The sequence below is a fragment of the Myotis myotis genome, unplaced genomic scaffold (genome assembly GCF_014108235.1).
Source record: "Myotis myotis isolate mMyoMyo1 unplaced genomic scaffold, mMyoMyo1.p scaffold_m19_p_8, whole genome shotgun sequence".
Taxonomy (NCBI): Eukaryota; Metazoa; Chordata; class Mammalia; order Chiroptera; family Vespertilionidae; genus Myotis; species Myotis myotis.
Genome location: NW_023416390.1, coordinates 81,752,465 through 81,772,219, shown reverse-complemented (window position 1 = coordinate 81,772,219; position 19,755 = coordinate 81,752,465). Strand labels below are relative to the sequence as shown.

General features: G+C 38.7%; 1 protein-coding gene across 1 annotated transcript in view; it reads right to left on the bottom strand.

Annotated features, from left to right (window-relative positions):
- The window catches only part of DPP10 (dipeptidyl peptidase like 10), a 656,594-nt gene that overhangs the window by 78,258 nt on the left and 558,581 nt on the right, over positions 1-19,755 (bottom strand). Inside the window, exons 9-10 of the mRNA XM_036320739.1 lie at positions 11,876-12,030; positions 4,704-4,801 (exon numbers count right to left, since the gene is read on the bottom strand). Coding sequence (XP_036176632.1) covers positions 4,704-4,801; positions 11,876-12,030 — 253 coding nt within the window. The remainder of the gene's footprint in view (positions 1-4,703; positions 4,802-11,875; positions 12,031-19,755) is intronic.

Genomic DNA, 19,755 nt, shown 5'->3' with positions numbered 1-19,755 from the left:
GAAATATTGTTACTAGTACTGGTATAACAAATAATATATTTAAAAATATGTAAAGAATTTGAGTTAGCTTATAAAAATTTAAGACTAAGATGGTAAAGAAAATGCAAAAGAAAGGTAAGGGAAATAAGTTACAGAGGGAAGCAAGTTTTACCACAGGTAAACTTCATGTCCAAAATACACTAATGCAAACAATGAAAACGTGATCAGTTCCATGATTCACAATCCACTTAAGAGAAATATGTCTGGTTTTCTTGAGAACACAAGTACTACTTAGTTAAATCATAGATGTACTAGTGTATATATGGAGAAAGAGAAACTGAAGACAGAGAGAGAGAAAGAGAGAGAGAGAGAGAGAGAGAGAACGACAGAGATACAAGTGAGAAACAAAAACAGAGAAAGAACATTTCTCACATTGCTTCAGAAAAATCACTGTGCTCTTGTGGACATCTCCAATACATCCCTAGAGTAATAACAATGATACATTTCTTAAGGTAAATATTATCCTTAAGTTATTTGTGTCCAATATTCTTCATTTGCCAGATCCATTCTCCAACTCCCCTCCCCACCCCACCCCCATTTCCAGAAGCAGATCTCTGCAATGAAGCTGCCTTGACAACAGGAGTCCTCTGCAGGAACTCAACGCTTGGGAAGAGAGCGGGGTATTTACCTCTAGGACCCACACCCTGCCAGGGTGCGGCTTGGCAGTGACTGGCCTTTTCCACCTGTGGACAGGCCCTAATGGATGGCCCATTTGTTCTTAAGTTACAAGCCTCTTCAGGTTTCATCAGTCAGCCTGCCCCTTACTCCGGAAGTCCTGGGTTAGTAATACATTTCTGCTGATGCAGACTGGATGTTGATTTCCCATCCTTTGTGAGTCTCCCCTCAATCCTGTCCATATCTTTGTTAATTGTCCTTTAATTACCTACATTTCATTACCCTTCTTGAGTGTGTTGCCTTTTTAATTACTAGGACACTGATCAATGAATTATGAAAGATGATATGCTCTTTTAGATGTCATGTATTTAACGAGGAAAGGTTTTTGGGAATTTTCCCTATGGATATGGTGCTAATATTAAATATCAAAGCTATTGATAACCCTAAAACAAAATCAAAAAAAACTAAGAGTTTAGTTTCCATTTAATGTGCATCTAAATGAATGTAGCTTTCTTTTACTCACACCATGGATATCTCTCTCTCTCTATTTTTTTTTTTTGCATGTTTGTGTATCTTTGGGCCCATTCAAGTAATATGCAGCCCTACAGTGTCTAAATGCAGATGTCATAAATTATATTGATTCCCCCCCCCCCCCCCCCCCCGTGAATTGGACTAAAGCTTTCACCAAGAACAAATGAGTAAGAAACTACATTTTTGTTAAACTGGAGCATGAGAAAATACCAGTTTTGAAGTCAATGTTGATCTGGAGTTTTGCAGCAAGAAGAGTAAATCATACACTTTGGTGCATTTCAGATGCCACAGTTGGCACTTACATAAGACCAAGAGGCATAAGAAGCAAAACTGTTATGTACATTTGTCAATGAGGTATTACATGTCTCTCTCCAAATTACAGACCAACACATGGCTAAACCAAATATCTGAATTACTTTTAAATTCTTTTTCTTCACAGGATTTTTCTCACTCTCAGTAGGACAAAGCATTTTTTTTTTTCTGTACTTATTGGCCTTCCAACAGCTAAGGATATGTGATATCTCTGTGCAAGGAGTGACTAATTTTATCACATTGTTCTTCACATGTTAAAGAGATGTACACTTCATTAATACTCCAATAAATGACAATGTTCCTGTCGTTAGGAATATTTGTGTTTGATGATAGTCATTGAACTCATTATGCTGCTGGTGGAGTTAGGGCTCTTCTGCGGAGCCATAAGAAAAGCATTTCAGGAACGATGCGTAGGAGGATGAGTTGTAGTAGTAAGATTTATTGGAGCAAAAATAAAGAATTGTCCCCAGGTGCCTGATGTCTTCACCATGACCAGATAGCAGAGCCCCCTGGGAGACTGGAAGACGGTCTTGCTCCCGGAGGGGGGGGGGGGGGGGGGGGGGGGAGGCCGCTTTTGGGTCCTCAAGCCCGCACTTCTCCTCACCAAGACCAGAAGGACCAGGGTCCAGAAATTCTGTGTCATTGGCCTTGCATGGGCAGGGCACCCAAGACTCTTGCAGTTCAGTTCATTCCATGCCAAATCTTAGTCCAGTTCAGTCTCTGTCCTGTCCAGCTAGCCAGTCTCTGTTCCTGGCTGCATTCCAGCAAGCACTGTGCTGCCGCACCAGACCCACGCTCACAGGGGTGCAACTGCCAGGCCCACATGGCTGCACAGAGAGTGTTCGAAGGAAGGGAACCCGGAATGTGTGCTACTGACCAGGAGGGGACTTTGTTAAGCTTTGATCATATTATCTCCAACCTGGGAAAGAGCAGGTTTTCTTTCAAACTAACCAATCTGTTTCCTGTCTCCCTGCAGCCTTGTGCTGGGCCCTCACCCTACCTATACCTTTCCTAGACCTTCCAGGTTTCATGCCCTCATCCAATCCGATCCTTTTCCCAGGCTATACTCCTCCCCATCATGGTCACTGTCCTGGCTCCCACTCACTGCACAGGCCTCAGAGTAGAAGGACCTCCCCTGTACCATCTTGTCTTCCACTGCACGTGCCTCAGCAGAGGAATTTCCCTCTATCGTTAGCTCTCCCTGCCTAAAGTCCAGTTGAGTGGACAGGTAAGTCCCCTGGGGAGACTGGAAGCCTCCTTACACTGGGATAGGGGTGGAATATGTAGGGATGTTAAGCCCCTTGGCAGGAATTCAGCTATGGCCTGGGGTGTCTGAAGCTGTGAATTCCAGATTTAGTCTTAAGTATAACTTACAGACTCAATTAGGCTCAACAAGTCTAGCTCCCTTCTCTTTGTTAACTCCTAGCTGGCCACACTAATATTTAGAAACTCTTTCAAGTAACAAATTCAAGGTCAGGAACCACTATCTCCTATTAGAAAGGAACCAGGATATTTTTAAATTGACCCCTATTTCAAAGACTTAAAAGAAAACAAAACAAAACAAAAACCTTGTCCAGCCAATGTGGCTCAGAGGTTGAGGGTCGACCTACTAACCAGGAGGTCACAGGTCAATTCCTGGTCAGGGCATGTGCCTCGATCTCCATTGTGGAGCTTGTAAGAGGAAGCCAATAAATGATTCTCATCATTGATATTTCTGCCTCTCTCTCCCTGTCCTTTCCTCTCAGAAATCAATAAAAATATATTTTTTTAAACCCTGATGAACATTATAAATATTTATATCAAGATTAGGGTAGTCAGACCCAGAGACAGGTAGAGTGACATTCCCAAGGTCACAAAAATAAATGGTGGTAGAGATGTGACTCAAACACTCCAGTGTAGCACCCTTTCTTGTTAATTCAGAGCTTCAAACAAATGAGGGGAAAAGATGTGCTAAGGATCACATAAAATCTCAACAGTTTTTATAATTGTTTCATTTGTGACGAAATCTTTCATGACTAGTAGGCTGAGCCCAGAAGTAGAAGTTTCTACCTGATTTGGTTAACCCTACTGCATTCTCCCGTCAGTTCAGATGGCCTTTTAAAGTCTTCCATCATAATCTGGATGCAGTGTGCTGTAACTTGATGAAACTGGCTTCACCTCATTTTCTAACTCTGCTACTAACTAATCCTGAGCGTCTATCTCAACTTTTTTTTTTTAAATCTCTGGGTCTCAGCTTTTCCACTAAAATAAGGAGCAGGTTATATAGTAGGTAGTTAATGAGAACCCTTCCAGTGTAAGCATTCCAGAATTTTTTATTATCTTTCAAGTGGGAAAATTTTCCATACACAGCAGCTTGTACTTTCTGTGAAAATCCCCAACTCTGATAAAATTTTTTCTGAATATGTCAGTGTGACAACATTTGAGAGGAATAGCTTTTGAATCAGTCACTCTGCATTGATTGATTGTTGATGTCATCAAAATAACCCTCAAGCTTAGCCCATATCATTCAAAATAGTGTGAAACTATTTTCCTTAAACAGCTGCTATCTCATCCCATCGTTAGGGCTGCTTCAAATTTTCAAAGAACTACAGGATTTGAAAGAATCACCCTCGAAGTTGAGTTCACTCTGGATTTCAAAATCCACATGGCTATTTGATTAGTTGTTTCTCAACTGGAGATTTTGCTGCTCCGTACAATGCGTTTCTTTTCTTCCCACTTAAGCTTCTTGAGAGGGCTTTTTATGTAGGATATTTAAAAATAAAATCTCATTAAATTTCTCTGCCAGGAGAAGAATGCTAGAGAATCATTGGTAAGCTGTAGGGAGAAAGTTGAAAAGACTGCACAAATTTTAGGGAGATTATACTCTTTTAAAGAGGAAAAACATTAAAAATGGAGTTACTATTTTCAGGAGGAAAAATCAGTGGAAAATGATCCTTTGTTCCCATCTCTCTGTCACATTTGCAAAAGGTCTAATTCTCAGTATCAGTATATTTAGTTATTTTGTGATGCTAATCACCTTGAAATTTTAAAGGTTTCCTGCAAGTAAGATAATCAGAATGACCTCATTCCTGCACTAATGGAGGCAACCTGAACCTTACTTTCAAGTGGACTTGTTGAGCTGATCACATTGCTCTAAATTACAACAAAATGATACTTGGTGTTAACCTATCTATTCCCTGGTAAAAAGTGAAATTGAAATTGCGTACCTTGATTTAAAGATGTCGGGTGGCATGAGTTCCAAAGTATGAGTTGGTCCATATAGGTTTACAACATATAATTTGATTGTTGGGTTCACTTGACCTGCCTTTGAGAAAATGAAAGTTGTAATGCAAATACATTAAGCATTAGACTATATGAGGAAAGAAAGCAAATGCATTTTGACTCTTTTATAATTTTGTGTTAGAATGGGGGGGAAAGTTTAATTTCTTTGAAGTAGAAATGATTTTAAATTCAACAACTTGATTGCTTTCAACTGTTTTTGAAGATTGCTGCTTCTCAAACCATTTTAGTCAGACAATTAAAGGTAGAAAATCATGATGACTTTATTCATTAGCTAGTGCTACTGTGTTCTTTTCCTAGAATGACACCGGAGGGCTGGCTTTATAAAAACAAGTAGCTCAAGCAGCTACTCATTTATAGGATATAACATGTAATGAGGAAAAGAGCTTGGCTAGTTAAAAAATAATAATACTAAAACAAGACAGAAAAAAAGTACCAATCCAGGTGCCACATGCTTAAAATTCCACAAACCTAATTCTATTTCATGCATTAACCATCCTTGACATTTATGAATGTTAGATGGGGTATAAGTGACCCTTAGGATGTGGGCCATGAGCAGACTGCCCTCACTCAGTACCTGGCATGCAGAGTAGAAAGACAGTAGTAAGAATATGTCATTTCAGTTTCATAATAAAAATGTTATTAAATCACAACCAATTGTAAATAGTTACTATGCTTCTGGTTAATAATATCTGTTAAACACCACATGAATTATCTCATTAAATGTTCCTACTATAGAACTAAGATATAATTATAACATTTTCCAGATGAAAATGGAGACACTCAGCAAACTGTGCAGGGGGAAATGCCCAGTAAGTGAGGGAAGCAGTATTTAAGCCCAGGATGCTCTTAACGACTGTAGTTTTGCTTTAGTTCATTCTTAGGCAATGGCCATCAAAGTTTTCTAAATATTCTGTGACGTTTAAGGGGGTGGATATGGGATCTTTCACCAACAAATCTCAAGCATGTTGAATGAATGCAATGAAATTTATGGGAATAAATGATGAACAGAATCAGTTGATTACTGTGACTCAATTTACTTATTCCAAGTCTGTAAAGAAAAATGACTAGCACACCTATGAGAGTGTTTCAAACACAGGCTGGTGCTTTAAGAGAAGAGCTTATGAGCTATACAGAGGAGGATAGGGAATTTAAACTGAGTTGAATTCAAAGACCTGACAAAAGTCTAAAGAGAACAATAAAACTGCTTTAAAAATGACAAAGAAATATTCATGTTCAAGGACTTGGCATCTACAAAATCCAGAGTTAAATCAGGACCAGAAACAATATACTACATTCTACTGATAGTTAGCAATAGCTCAAGAACTGTTCTGTTAGGGTCTTAATAATAATTAGCATGGAGGTAAGGGAAGAAAGGTGAATAAGTACAGCCAATAAGAGGATTTGTAGAACAGTGACAACACTGCCTGCCACCATGGGGAGGGATACATGTCATCATACATTTGTCTAAAGCCGCAGAATGTATAATGCCAGATCTGAACCATAAAACCATGGATGCTGCGTCATTACATGTGTCAGTGATGCTTCATCAATGGTACCCAGTGCACAGTTCTGGTGGGGAGGTTGATGATGGGAGAGGCCATAAATGTGTGGGAGCAGAAGGTATATGGCAAGTACTTTCCATCTCCTCAATTTTGTTGACAACCTTAAACTGCTCTAAAAAAATAAAGTCTATAAAGAAAAATGACTAGCACGTCTGGGCGAGTGTTTCAAACACAGGTCAGAAGTTTGGAGGCAAAGAAACAAGTCAGAAAGGCTGTCACTACAGAAGTGCCGGGACATTAGGAAACATCCTGGAAATGGTTCCTTGAGTAAAGGGCTTCCTGGAAGATAAGCGGTGAGCCTGCCTCACACAGAAAGCTCCGGTGTCAGATTTTGTAAAGCTTTTCATTGTTCTAAAGCCCTCCAGGGCCTGGGAAGATTTATCTCCAGCAATGTAGGGTTTGACCACCCCTAGGCTCTCTCTTTCACATCACTTTTGCTTTCATTAAATCGCCATTTTCCACCCTGACAATATTGGCCTTATCCATATATTTTTAGTCTAATCAGTTCTCTAACTTGTATGTTAAAACTTTGAGCTGCAACACAGTATTCAGTGGCGCCATTCAAACTGTTGTTCTCTAACAAGGGTATCAATCAGCATTCTCGGAAACCTTAGAAACACAAATTGATGTGTCCCGCCCAGATCCATATTCAGAGGCAGAATCAGAATCTTGGGGTGTGGGCCTAAGAATCTATGTTCATCAAGATCCAGATTACTATAATCACTGTGCAAATATTTTAAAAAACTGATAGATAAATATCAATACATAGTATCAGTGTTTTATCAAAATTTGCATACTGATTATAGTTATGGCAGTTCATTGTTTATCAAAAGTTAACCTGCTTTTGAATCACTCAGTGAGCCTCAAGGCCCACCTCCATCATTTCTAACCCCTGATGGGAGATGACAAATTTGCATTTCTAAAAATTCCCAAGGAGGCTGATACCATTGGCAAAAGAACCACATTTTGAGAACTGGTTTAGCTTTATCTGTGAGTCAGAGAATTTTAGGTTCAAATTTTGCTGCATGTGGACCATGGACAGGATGTTAACAATCCTGAAGTATTATTTTATTTTATTATAAAAAAAAAATGAGGCAATTCTCTGTCCTGGCTGGGGGGCTCAGTTGGTTGGAGCTTCCTCCCATATACCTAAAGTTTGTGGGTACAATTCCTCCTAAGGGCACATACTTAGGTTTTGAGTTCAGTCCCAGATTTGTGTGGGTATAGGAGGCAACCGATAGGTATTTCTCTCTATCTTCCTCTAAAGTCAATAAACATATCCTTGGGTGAGGATTAAAAAAAAAATGAGAGAGAGAGAGAGAGAGAGAGAGAACTCTCTGAACATAATCTGTCACAAGTCAGAAGTTTTGACCCAAAGTAGGTTTTCTTTCTATAGATAAAAGTTTCTCATAGTTTTGTTATATGGACTGACAAAAAGATGATTTATAAAAGTACCTACAATAGTATATAGTAATGAATTAAAAATGATAGTTATTATTAAGACACTGACCTCTCTAGTTAGTGAAAAATTGTTTATATTTTTCTTTCAATAAACTGATTTAAAAAAAGGGAAGTTGAATTAAATTTGACCTTTCTATGAGTTCTTATCAATGTTACATAATCTTATGATGTACTTTGTCAAAGACATGTATGGGCATTACCACCTCTGAAGGCCACAGCACTGTAAGTTTTTACTTGCACAGAATCACAAGTATCCCAATTAGCTTCTACATGAAAACAAATTAACAGTTGCATACACATGTGGCTAATTTTAGATAAAAACCGAACATCAGGCTGTTTCCAAAATTCAGCTGTTCAGCATTTTATAATCTTAATTAGATTCTTATCTTTTCTTGGAGTTTTGAAATGAAGTGCACATTGCAAGTTCATCTGTACCTTTGAATATTTGAATTGTCTCAATAGTTTGGAAATTAAAGGAGTTCATCTATGCGCTTTTACAGTCACATTTGCCACAGAAACTGCAACTCCACAGACTCCTTCCTCTATGATTCTGAAATAAAGCCTCAATAATAATTAACCTTATTTTACTGGCAACTAAATTGCCATTAAACGAGATAATGTTTTAATTAAGAACATTAACCTGAGGTTACTGAGATAGAACTGTGCATCTCTTTTGTGCTGAATTGCTAATGAAGGATATTTTATGAGTCCTGAACCATGCTGAATTAAGTAAAATACAAATATATTTGTTTAGTGTAAGTATTTCATTAGTAAATCTGACTACATGGGGTATTTGATGCACTCATTTTGATCAAGTTTAATTTGAAACACAATTTAGTGTGAACTCTATGCAGTATTTCAATGTCTAAAATACCATTTTGGAAAATTTATTAAATAAGTAAGAGCAAATCACAATGCATTTATTAGTGAAAAAAAGCACACCTTTTTTTAAAAACCAGAGTAGAAAATAATGAGACCTTGAAAATCAAGTAACACACCCAACATGACAGTGAAAGTTAGCATGAGAACAAAGACCAAAACCCAGACCTAGGTTCTTGGAGTCCTATTGTCTTAAATACCTAGGCAGGAATTTCTACCGTCAACCCTCTGAGGACTTGGGGTTCTTTCTCTCAGCTTTGGCCAATACCTGTTTTTCATTTTAATACTCCTACATGGTGGTCACTAACACAGACTCAGGACCTTCATCATGTATTACGTCCATCATGTATTACATCCATCATGTCTTACATACAACATGCATTACATATAGAAATATATATGTTCACATATGGCAGGTGTGAGGCTTTCTAAGAATGCTACTCATACAGGGTGGGACAAAAGTAGGTTCGTATAGAAAATACTACAATAATCTATACCTATAAAAAGCTAATATGCAAAGGGTCCCCTTGGGAGTTCCACTGTGAGACTGAGTTTGATCGCTCGCTACGACTTGTGCTGACCACCAGGGGGCGGCACAGAATGAAGGACGGCCCCAGCCTGCAGCAGGAAGGTCCTGATTGGCCCTGATCACTGGCCAGGCCTAGGGACCCTACCCATGCATGAATTTCATGCACTGGGCCTCTAGTTAATAAATTATAATACAAAAATAAACCGTGTTTCGCAGACTCACAACTGTAAAGCTACTCTTGCCCCGCCCAGTGTAGAGAGCTAAGTCACTAATAGCAAACGGAGCAAAGAGAGCTGCACATATATTTGTTATCTTAACCAGGAGACATTCTTATTCCTGGTACTGCTTCTGTGATATGCTAACCTTTAGCAGTTTTATAGAGAGGAACAGAATCGATAAATGTGAGTTATTTCCCTGTTCTTAAAATAACTGTGACTTTCATACAAGGACTTGGCGTTTTAGAAGCAAAGTGTGTTTATTTGTAAAAAGAAGAGGCAATTGTGAGGAGGACCAAAGAGGAAAACAATGAAAAGTCTCTCTGAAAACATAAAGCATGTTATTAGCACACATGATTCATACAATTAATGAGCAAACCTTACTATTATTTTATGCTTAGCTTAACTATTAAGAAATATTTAAAAACTAATTAAATAAAAACTTACTAAATAAGTGTCTAGGTTTGTCAATCAGGATCTGTTGAATTACTGCTGACATATTTAAATTCCCTCAGGTGCTTCTATTTGTTCATTTGTTTGCATCAGTCTTATGAAAATTATGAGGCCTGGGGATGTCCAAGTTCAAGCACCAAAGTCTATAACTAAGAAGGAAACTTGAAGATGCAGCTACTGCTATGGCTCTTATCTGTGAATCCTAAAATCCCCACCGTTTGGGGGAAATGAATTATAAAAAGTTGCCCCTTCCCAGGGCTGATTTTATTCTTTGTTCAGTGCACAATCTGGACAGTTCTGTGTGAAGATCTTATTTATTGACATAAGCATTACACAATGTGCCACCATTTCTTCAATTTGTGTCAGAATTACCAGATGACCTTTCATTACAATAAGTAAATCAAATGGTATTAGAATTAACAATGTATTGAGAAGTCTTTTCTGTTTTTCTCTGGAAAAAAGCAAGTGCAGTATGCTGGGCAGGCACAAACTGTCAACCATAAAATGGGGCTAAATCTGTAATTGGAGAAATTGTGAGTACTTTTCTTGGAGTAGAATAAAAATCTCTGTGAATATGTTTATTTTGTTGTTAGGTCAAATTGCTATTTTCTCCTGAAGAATACTGAGTATGTGGGACTTCCAGTATATGTCCAGAGGAGACCCTAAAAATAATATTTCAAAATCCTGGGATCTGACTCCTCTCCCCCCTGCTGTCCTCCTTATGCATCAGTTATTTAACGCCCCACACTGTGGAAGGAAGACAGGGTGGAGAAAAACAGTACAGAACCTCATTGAGGAAACTCTGTTTATTCCCGACTCTCCATAAAGCCCCCCCCCCCACCTTGGAAAACCTGAGTCTGGCAGATGATAGCAAAATAAGGACAGTCACCCCAACACTGACCATACTTTCATCGCAGGTGTAAAATAATATGTGTGATAGGTAATTTGTCCAGCACTCTGCCCAGTTAATGTAATGTGCAAATTGAAAAATATAAAAATCTATCATGCTAGGAAATACAAAATACAACTCACTAAAGGAATGGCTTTAAAAAAATGGCCTCTAAATGAAATTAGCAGCCATGTCTTAATCTAATTAAGAGCTAAAATGTGTAAAGTGGAATTTTAAAAGTTTGCTATGAGGTATCTTTACATGATTGATGCATAGAGGGCATCACTTATGAGCCTTTCCCTTTCTTACATAACATGGGGAAAGTAAACTTTAAAAAAGAGACCTTAAGTAATTAAACATGATATATACTGGAAAACCAGCACACTCCAGGTGTTTTTGCAACCTCCTTGAGAAGCCTCACCTAACATTTGGAAATGGTTTTGCCATCTGCACAGGATTTCCGTATTTGCCTCACTCAATAAAACAATTTTATCCTCGCTACGCCTGGCCATGGCTCTACCCCAGCGTTTTATAAAGTATGTTCCAGAGTTTGCTCTGCCAAAACAGTACTGAAGTTAATGCTAATAAATCCTTTATGCTTAGTCTATTCTTTATTGGTGATTCTTTATGCTTCTGCAGATTCTTTATGCTTAGTCTACTTTTTATAGGAGATTTATAATACGCATTAACATATAGTACATTAAGTGCTCTAAGAAATCATCTTGAGAGAAGCTAGATTTTTTTCAACTAAGAATTTCCAATGTAGTTGACGATGGCACATTTTCCTCCTTTATAACAGCTATTGACCACTCACAGAATATACCTCGGAGAAAGACCCCTTATGTCTTCTCACCGTCTTTCAAGTGGGAGATGAGGGAAAACAAGAATGAGAGCATCAAAGGGAAAGAAATGCAGCAAGGTCGAAGTCCCCACATCCCCACATCTTGATCTCCTCCTACCCAAGCAGTGTGGACAGACTACTGACAGCTCTAAAATGATGCTTCTTTTTTTTTTCTCCAAAAACAACTTGTTCGTCAACCATGAATACTATCAGTGAAGTCCCTGGTGCAGAGCAAGGGCAACAAACTGGCGCGGCCTCGTTACTTACCTTAGGATACGGATACTGCCTTCCTTTGGGATACAATGCTCCGGTAAACCGAGGGATGACCATGTTAGGCACCAGCGAATCATTTATCATCAGGAAGGCAAGCCTTTCTCCATCTGGTGACCACCAGTGGGCGATGTGCGAATGCAGAAGTTCTTCTAGAATAAATGAGTGTTATTTGAAACCAACTGTAGAGATGTGGGCTCAGTCACCCACAAACATCTGTCCTTGAAATCTCCATTGCACATGTCCATTTTCTATCCTTGTGTTGGACTTTATCAACTTCATAACGCATCCTCAATTTCTGAGTTACCCCTTTGATCCCACGAAAAGCAGACGCAAAGAAAGGAAGGCAGGAAGCAATAAGGTCAGGTTGTCGTGGGTTGCCAGCAATGTGAACAGAGACAATGAAAGGACTATCAGAATGAAAAGAATGAGGACGTTTTCAAAGACTAAAATATGGCCTAAAACCATATTCATATCACCGTTCAGTCATATATGCATGTGGTCATATTTCCATCTTCTCATCATTAAACAAGTTGAATAACTACTAGATTCATTAAACTATTGAAGGCTTAAGGAAATAGAATGAGAAATACACTGGCCCTGACCAGGGTCACTCAGTTGGCTGGGCATCATCCTGTGCCCCAAAAGGTTGCCAGTTTGATTCCAGTCAGGGTACATGCCTGGTTTGCAGGCTCTATCCCTGATAGGGGCTGTGCAGAGGGCAGCTAATCAATGTTTTGTTCTCACATCGATGTGTCTCTCTCTCCCTCTTTCTTCCTCTCCCTCTAAAAATCAATATATATATATATATATATATATATATATATATATATATATATTCATATAATATGAATAAGAAATATACTGGATATCTTTTGTGTGACTCCAGATTCACTATCTTCTTTTCTATACCTGCTTTCTGGCCCAGAAAATTAAGCTGTATGAAGCACATCAATGGGATTCCCATGCCCTCTAGAATACGGCCATTACGGTTCTTGAGCAAGAGCTCAGAGGAGCAGAAAGTCAGAGTATTTACTCCTTTAGCTCTGTCTGGATATGTCACCTTAGGCTTGCTGTGTTTTAAATGATCTCACTCCTCTTGTCAATGCAGCCGCCTCTCCACAGTTTTCTGCTGTTGTACTTGGTAATGGCTCATCTCTATAGTCATAGGCTGCTGCTAGTTAAATTGTGTCTCCGTCCTTTATATCTCCCTACACTTTCACTTTGTAAATGGTCTCTTTGTACATAAATCCTCTTCAAATTATTGAAAGTGCCACCTCTTTCCTCTTGGGACCCTGACTGATGTAGTAATTAATAGCAGCGGTAGACTCAGGAAAGAGATCTTCAAAATTAGATTTTGAGATTAGGTTGGAGATATATCCACCTCTATAACTATATGTATATCTTTGATTTAATAATACCATTTCCAGGGAGAATTGTAGCATAGATAATCCATAGTAAGGAACGGAAGCATGAGTAATCAATTGTCACTGGTAATGATGTGGAGTGAAGTGCAAATAGAGAGGAAAGGCATTGAGAGGACAAAAGGTTGTGACTTCGTTGCTACAGCAGTGGCAATTGTAAAGGTTGTAAAGTTTCCCTGGTTCTTATGACTTCTGAGAGTCATTACATAGGAAAAAACAAAAACTAAATCTATGACTGCAAAATTAGGAATACACAAAAGGTCACAATGGCATGTTTGAAGGAGCCCCTCTCTTTTGTAGTTGCAGGCTGAGGTTCAAGAGATCATATTAATGTTGCCAGTGAAAATGGAGTCTTTTGTAATGTCTTGAGAAAAGAATGTCAAAGAACATATGCATGGAGGACGTTTACCAGTAAATGTAGTGGTAAGATTTATTGGAATGAAGGGGAAATGCTGGGGATGAAGAGGGTGTGAAGGCTCTAGCAGCAGATGCCTCAGATTCCTGATAATTCTCCATATATTTTCGTGGTTCTCAGTAAGTAGAAAGCTGTCATTCAAAACCAAAACCATCCAACCTAGCTCCTGATTTTCCCAGGGTATGAGTTGGGTCCCTCCCCCTAACCAATCTCTTTCCTAGACCTTTTGGGGTTCTGTGCCCTCATCCAACCCAATCCCTTTCTCAGGCTAGGCTTCATCCCTTCTTGTTGCCATTTTGGCATCTACTGGCATGCCTCAAAGTAAAAGCACCTCCTTCTGCATCATCTTGTCTACTACTGGGCATGTGCTCAGCTAAAAAATTTCCTCTTCTACCACCTCCCATAATCCTGGTTCCCTGCCAGTTGGTACTGGGCAGGTTGCACCCTGAGGAGACTCTTCCTGCTTGCCTCAAGGATTAAATACCTTCCATGGAGAATACGGTGATCCCTTAGACTTTAAGGCTTAGAGTGTGTGAATGAGTCTGTGAATGCTACAGCTTCCTGGTAAATCAAGTTTAACAGAGTGCTGTAATTTCCTAGTGAAGCAGGCCCGATATCTGATTCAACCTCCCAGCTTATCAAGTTTAGTATCTAGTTCTACTCGCTCCCTTCCTTCATTAATACTAACTACCTACCTACGCCAACAGTAAGGGTTGAAAAAGGCAACACAAATCAGGGGTTCAAATGCACTTGTGTTTTAAAATTAAGATACAGATAATGGTAGAGAAGTGCTGGGCCCCTGACACATAGGATAAGGATTTTTGTATAAACATGTGCAGTATACTTGTGCTTTCTGAGCCAGTCTCAGAAAGAACAGATTTCATAGTGGAATGCTGCTCTATGTATCTAATTTTATGGATGAAGATTTTGAACCTCAAATTCCCACAAGTCTGTTAACAGAGGCAACCTCTAACTATAAAGGCATAAAGGTGCAGTGAAGAGGAAACCCTGTAAAGTTTAAGCGTCTGCATCCTTAGGGAATAGTCGGAGATCTAGTAGCCTGGGGTATATTGGTCTATCTCTTCTACAGTGAGAGAAAATTGGTTGAAATTGTACAAAAGTAAAGAGAGACTGGACTCTGGATTTTGAAGAAAATATGGACTATATTCACAGGTGCTGCCTTGTTCTATTTCCCAGGTAAACTGTAAAGGTGCCAGTTCTGAGTAGGACTTGAGCAAGTGAGAGCTGTGCAGCAGATCAAGGCCATGGCACAACCTTCCCCACCACCTTTACCTTGTGGCCCAGCAGGCACAATGGCAATGCAAGTGTCCATGGCGAATGGAGATGCTGTGGAGCTTCTGACACTCGCCAGACGACGATCAAAGCACAGGCAATACAAGCTTCACAGAAAGGCCCTTTCTCCTGTGCTGATAAATAGTCTTTATTTATTTCTAAAGCAGCTCTTTACTTGGCTCTGGCAGAAGCAATTAGCCTGACCATGGGACAGCGAGTGACTATGCAACCCAAATGCCCATCATGAACTGACTGTTATCTGATTCACTGACCATAAAACTAAACACAACAGCAACATTCCACTAAAAAAAAAAAAAAAAAAAAAAAAAAAAAAGCAGCCTCCTGGTATATGGGATTAGTCCAGAACACATAAGTCAACTGCTCATGGTACTGCACCCTCTGCTTTTTCCTCCTATGTTATCTCACATCTATGCCTCAAGATGAATTTCTAACAAAAGTTGGCAGAAGAGTAATAAATGCAGGTCTGGTTAACAGGCAGGTTTACACAATGTGCTTGAACACGCTGGAATTGGGTAGGCCCTGGACTACAATCTGATTCAGGAATGGCATTACAACACTATAGTAACATAAATCCTCTGAGCTGGCAGACTTTTGCAAAGATATTTAGTTTTCCACTCCGTGTGGAAGGAGACTTGGCTTGAAACATGGATCCCTGACTCATGTACAATAACTAATAAATGGCCACCAGACAAGAAGAATAACATTAGAAAATTAGTGAAAAGAAAGTTTAGGGGAAAAATGAGTGCACATATTTTTGTTTAGATATATTTTTATTGATTTCAGAGAGGAAGGGAGCAGGAGAGAGAGACAGAAACATCAATGATGGGAGACAATGACTGATTGGTTGCCTCCTGCACGCCCCCTACTGGGGATTGAGCCGGCAACCCAGGCATGTGCCCTTGACCAGAATCAAACCTGGGACCCTTCAGTCCTCAGGCCAACACTTTATCCACTGAGCCAAACCAGCTGGGGCAATAAGTGCACAGATTTATCAGAAGGGGCAACAATGTAAAAAATGTGAAGACATTCCGTTTAATATTCCGTTTAATATTCACCAGAGCACATTCACAGCAGGGGTGCTCTCAATAACCCAATGGGCAAGGTGAACGTCAGTTTGCCTCTGGCTCCCACCATTATCTGCCAATAACAGTGGTTGTCACTAAACTGTTGATATGGCATTATTTCCCAGCAGTTCCTGTTGGCAGGTGGCTTACATGGGAGCCATTCCATCGAGAAGGGTAGTGTTTTGTCATTATAGACACAGGTACATATTCTAGGTGTGGATATGCCTTTGCTGCCTGCAGTTCTATCAGCACTACTATCCGTGGACTTACAGAATAACATTCATTACTATGTCACTTCCAAACAAGCAATATTTTATAGCAAAAAAGAAGGGCGATGGAATTCACTGTTCTCATCATGTTCCCAATTGGCTGTATGGACCTGGCTTATAGAGGAGTGACATAGCATGCGCCATCTGGGTCTTGGCACTATTTATTTGACAATGACCTTGTAGTTGGGATGTCATCATACAACATGCATGTGTCCCTCCTGCACAGCCAGGAAAGCACAGGTCTAGGAACTCAGGGGTGGAAGTGCAGTGTTCCCTTTCACTATCAGTTAATAACCCTCTGGACACATTTTGGATTTTGTCCTCATGATAATGAGCGTGGTGGGTTTAGAAGTCTTAATGCCTAAAGGAGAATTCTCTCCTACAGAGAACATAGTGGTAATTATGTGCCTCTGAATTGGGAGCTAAAATTTCCTTCTGACCATTTTGGGCTCAATATGACCGAGAAAAATCAACTGACAGAAAACATGGTCACTGAGTTGAGTCTGATGATTAATCTCATCTGCCAGGAGGAAATGTGTCTTTACTCTACAAGGAGGGCAAGGAAGACTGTATTTGGAACTCAGCAGATTCACGAATATGCCTTTGTGCAATTCCACCTCACTTTCCAATTTCACATTTCTACATTCCAATTTCCATTTCAAACTGGTATTATAGCATCCTCATTAAGAAAACGAAGCAAAGGAATATGATTTGGTAGGGCTAAAGTGTGGGTTAGGCCCGCCAGGTAAATAACCTGCCTAGTCAAAATGTTGGCAGAAGGTAAAGAAAAAAAACAAATAAGAAGTTAATGAAGGGACACATGATTAGCAATTAAGGCCATATGATAAGCTTAGTTCTTTTCTTAATTGGAGCATTTTCCCCAGAATCTTATATAAAAAGCAAAAGTGTTAGCTGCAGTTATAAATTTTAGGTGTATATACCTGGACTAACACTGCTATACCTTATGCTCCTCTTTTGGGGACAGAAAGTTTTTATCTGAATAATAAGAATACTCCCAGGGTTTCTAACTTTGGTTGGGTATGGCCAACAGACAAGTCAAGTGACAGAAGAAAGTTAATGCATGGTATTTACTACTTGGATCCTACCCATTGAAATCATGTGGTGGGCCTGGCTGTATCAACCAAAATTCACCGCTTTTATTATTGTGAAAACCACAAGATTCAGGTAATAGCTGCCTCCCCTTCTCATTTCAGGTGTCAATGGCTAAACCCTTGTTAGCCACAAGATGCTTGCATATCCCTTGTCTTTAGTAAGTGCCCTCTTCATATATACAACTTTGAACACTATTTTTTAAAATATGTTTTTTAATTTACTGCAGTGAGAGGAAAGGAGAGGGGGAGAGAGATAGAAAAATTAACTCAGGATCGAGTCACAACTTGGACATGTGCCCTAGTGGGAATTGAACCATGACCTCCTGGTTCATGGCTTAATGCTCAACCACTGAACCATACTGGCCAGGCATCAACACTATTTTGAATGTGATATCTATTTTTTCCAGTTTTGATCTTCACCCTGATTCACACAAGCAACTTATAGTGCAGGTAAGGAAACATGAGGCATCCACATGAAAAGAAAATGCTAAATGCCAATTGAGTGTAAACTCTAAGTCTTATGAGACTTGAAGGTGCAAAAAGATCATGTTATCTGAAATTCACACTTAGGGTTTCTAAGAAGCAAAGCAAGTTCCATCTGGGGTGCTATAGTATGTGCACAAGTGCTTCTCAGGAATTAGAATGGCCCAGATTTGAGGGCAATATCCTTTTGAAACTTTATATTATCTACTCTCATTTATTTGGAGTGATCTATGACTAAAGTCATTCCTCACAACAATGTTAAAAAAGCAGGAGAGTACAAATAGACATTTATTTGGCTTCCTTCAAGTACAAAAACAAAGTTAACTGAAATAAAGAGATGAGTAATAGCATATTTAACATGAATTTTTCTAAGAGTCCTCTTGGATAAGGAACACTTTTTTAATCCCAACAAATAGGGACATCACTCATGGATTTAAATTTCCTGTGTTGATTATATTAGATTATTTGTAATCAAAGTATTTTTAAAAATTGCATTCCTTTCCATTTCAACGTAGGCTGGGCTCTTCATTGTCTTTATTACACTGATTTAGAAAATCTCACTGCAGAACAGATGGAATTTTTAATACATGTTGCTTTATATCACCGACAATTAAAAACATAGCCTCCATACAAAGAAGTAAACTAATATATAACCATTGAGTTCTGAAAGGTAAGTTGATTGTATCCATTTTTTGTTTATCAACTTAGACAGATAGGGTCTTCTGAGTATCCTATTGCTAGCTAATTCTGTGAGTCTGCAGTTGATTTTTTTTTCCCTTTTAATTTTCAGTATCTCACTGTCAACTCTCTCAAAAGAGTTATCTATATTCACAACTTTCTCACTTCCCATTACACCTCCATCCACTGCAATCTTGCTTCTGGTGCACCCAATTGAATGATGATGTCCTTGTCAAGTTCTGGTAGCAAATCCAGCAGTGACTTTGGTGTCCTTAGCTTGTTTGCCCCCAGACTCAGCAATATCCGTTATCCTTTCGTCTTCTGGCTTCCATAGCTGCGTCTCTAATGTTTTTTGTTTATCTGTCACAGTTCAGTTTTACTGGAATTTAGTAAGTGCTCAATAAATATTTATTGAATCAGTGAAAAAATAAATGTGTTTTTCTGTGTCCAAGAGAAGGCAATAAAAATAGGCACTTTGTATTTTTCTCATCAAACAATAAAAAAGTTACAATCACATTTTGTTGATAAAAATATTGTTTGTCCTATAATTTCTTTCTCTCAGTTGTTTATTCTTGTCATTCTTAAAGCGCAATGCAAAGATATCCTCCTATTCCATCAGACTTAATTATGTTTATATTTCTAGTCAGTATGCTGATGTGTAGTTCTATTTATACTTCTATTTACCATGCTCCAAGAAAATAGTTTACAATTTTTCACTCCAATAATTTGGAAGTACCCAAAATATGTACTACTCATTGTGTTGCTCTCAGATGATGCTTGACAGATAAACGTGCTCAATAACTGTTGGACTGAATTTCAAAGATGAATTTCTTTAAAAATATGAGGGATATTTTAATATGCTTAAATATAAATCTTTTTTTATAAATCATTAGTTCCATTATTTTATATGCTTAATCAATTGAAAGTGACAGTCATTTTTTATTCTATTTAATAGACTCAATGCTATGAAAGATCTCAAAGTTGTAAAGTTGGCAACTGTGAATTTTACAGTTTTTTTTATAAAACATTCATCTGATACTTTATTTAGTTGAGTTACCATGTTAAATACACTCATTTATATGAATAACATTAGATGTGCTTTTTTTTTATTTTGAACA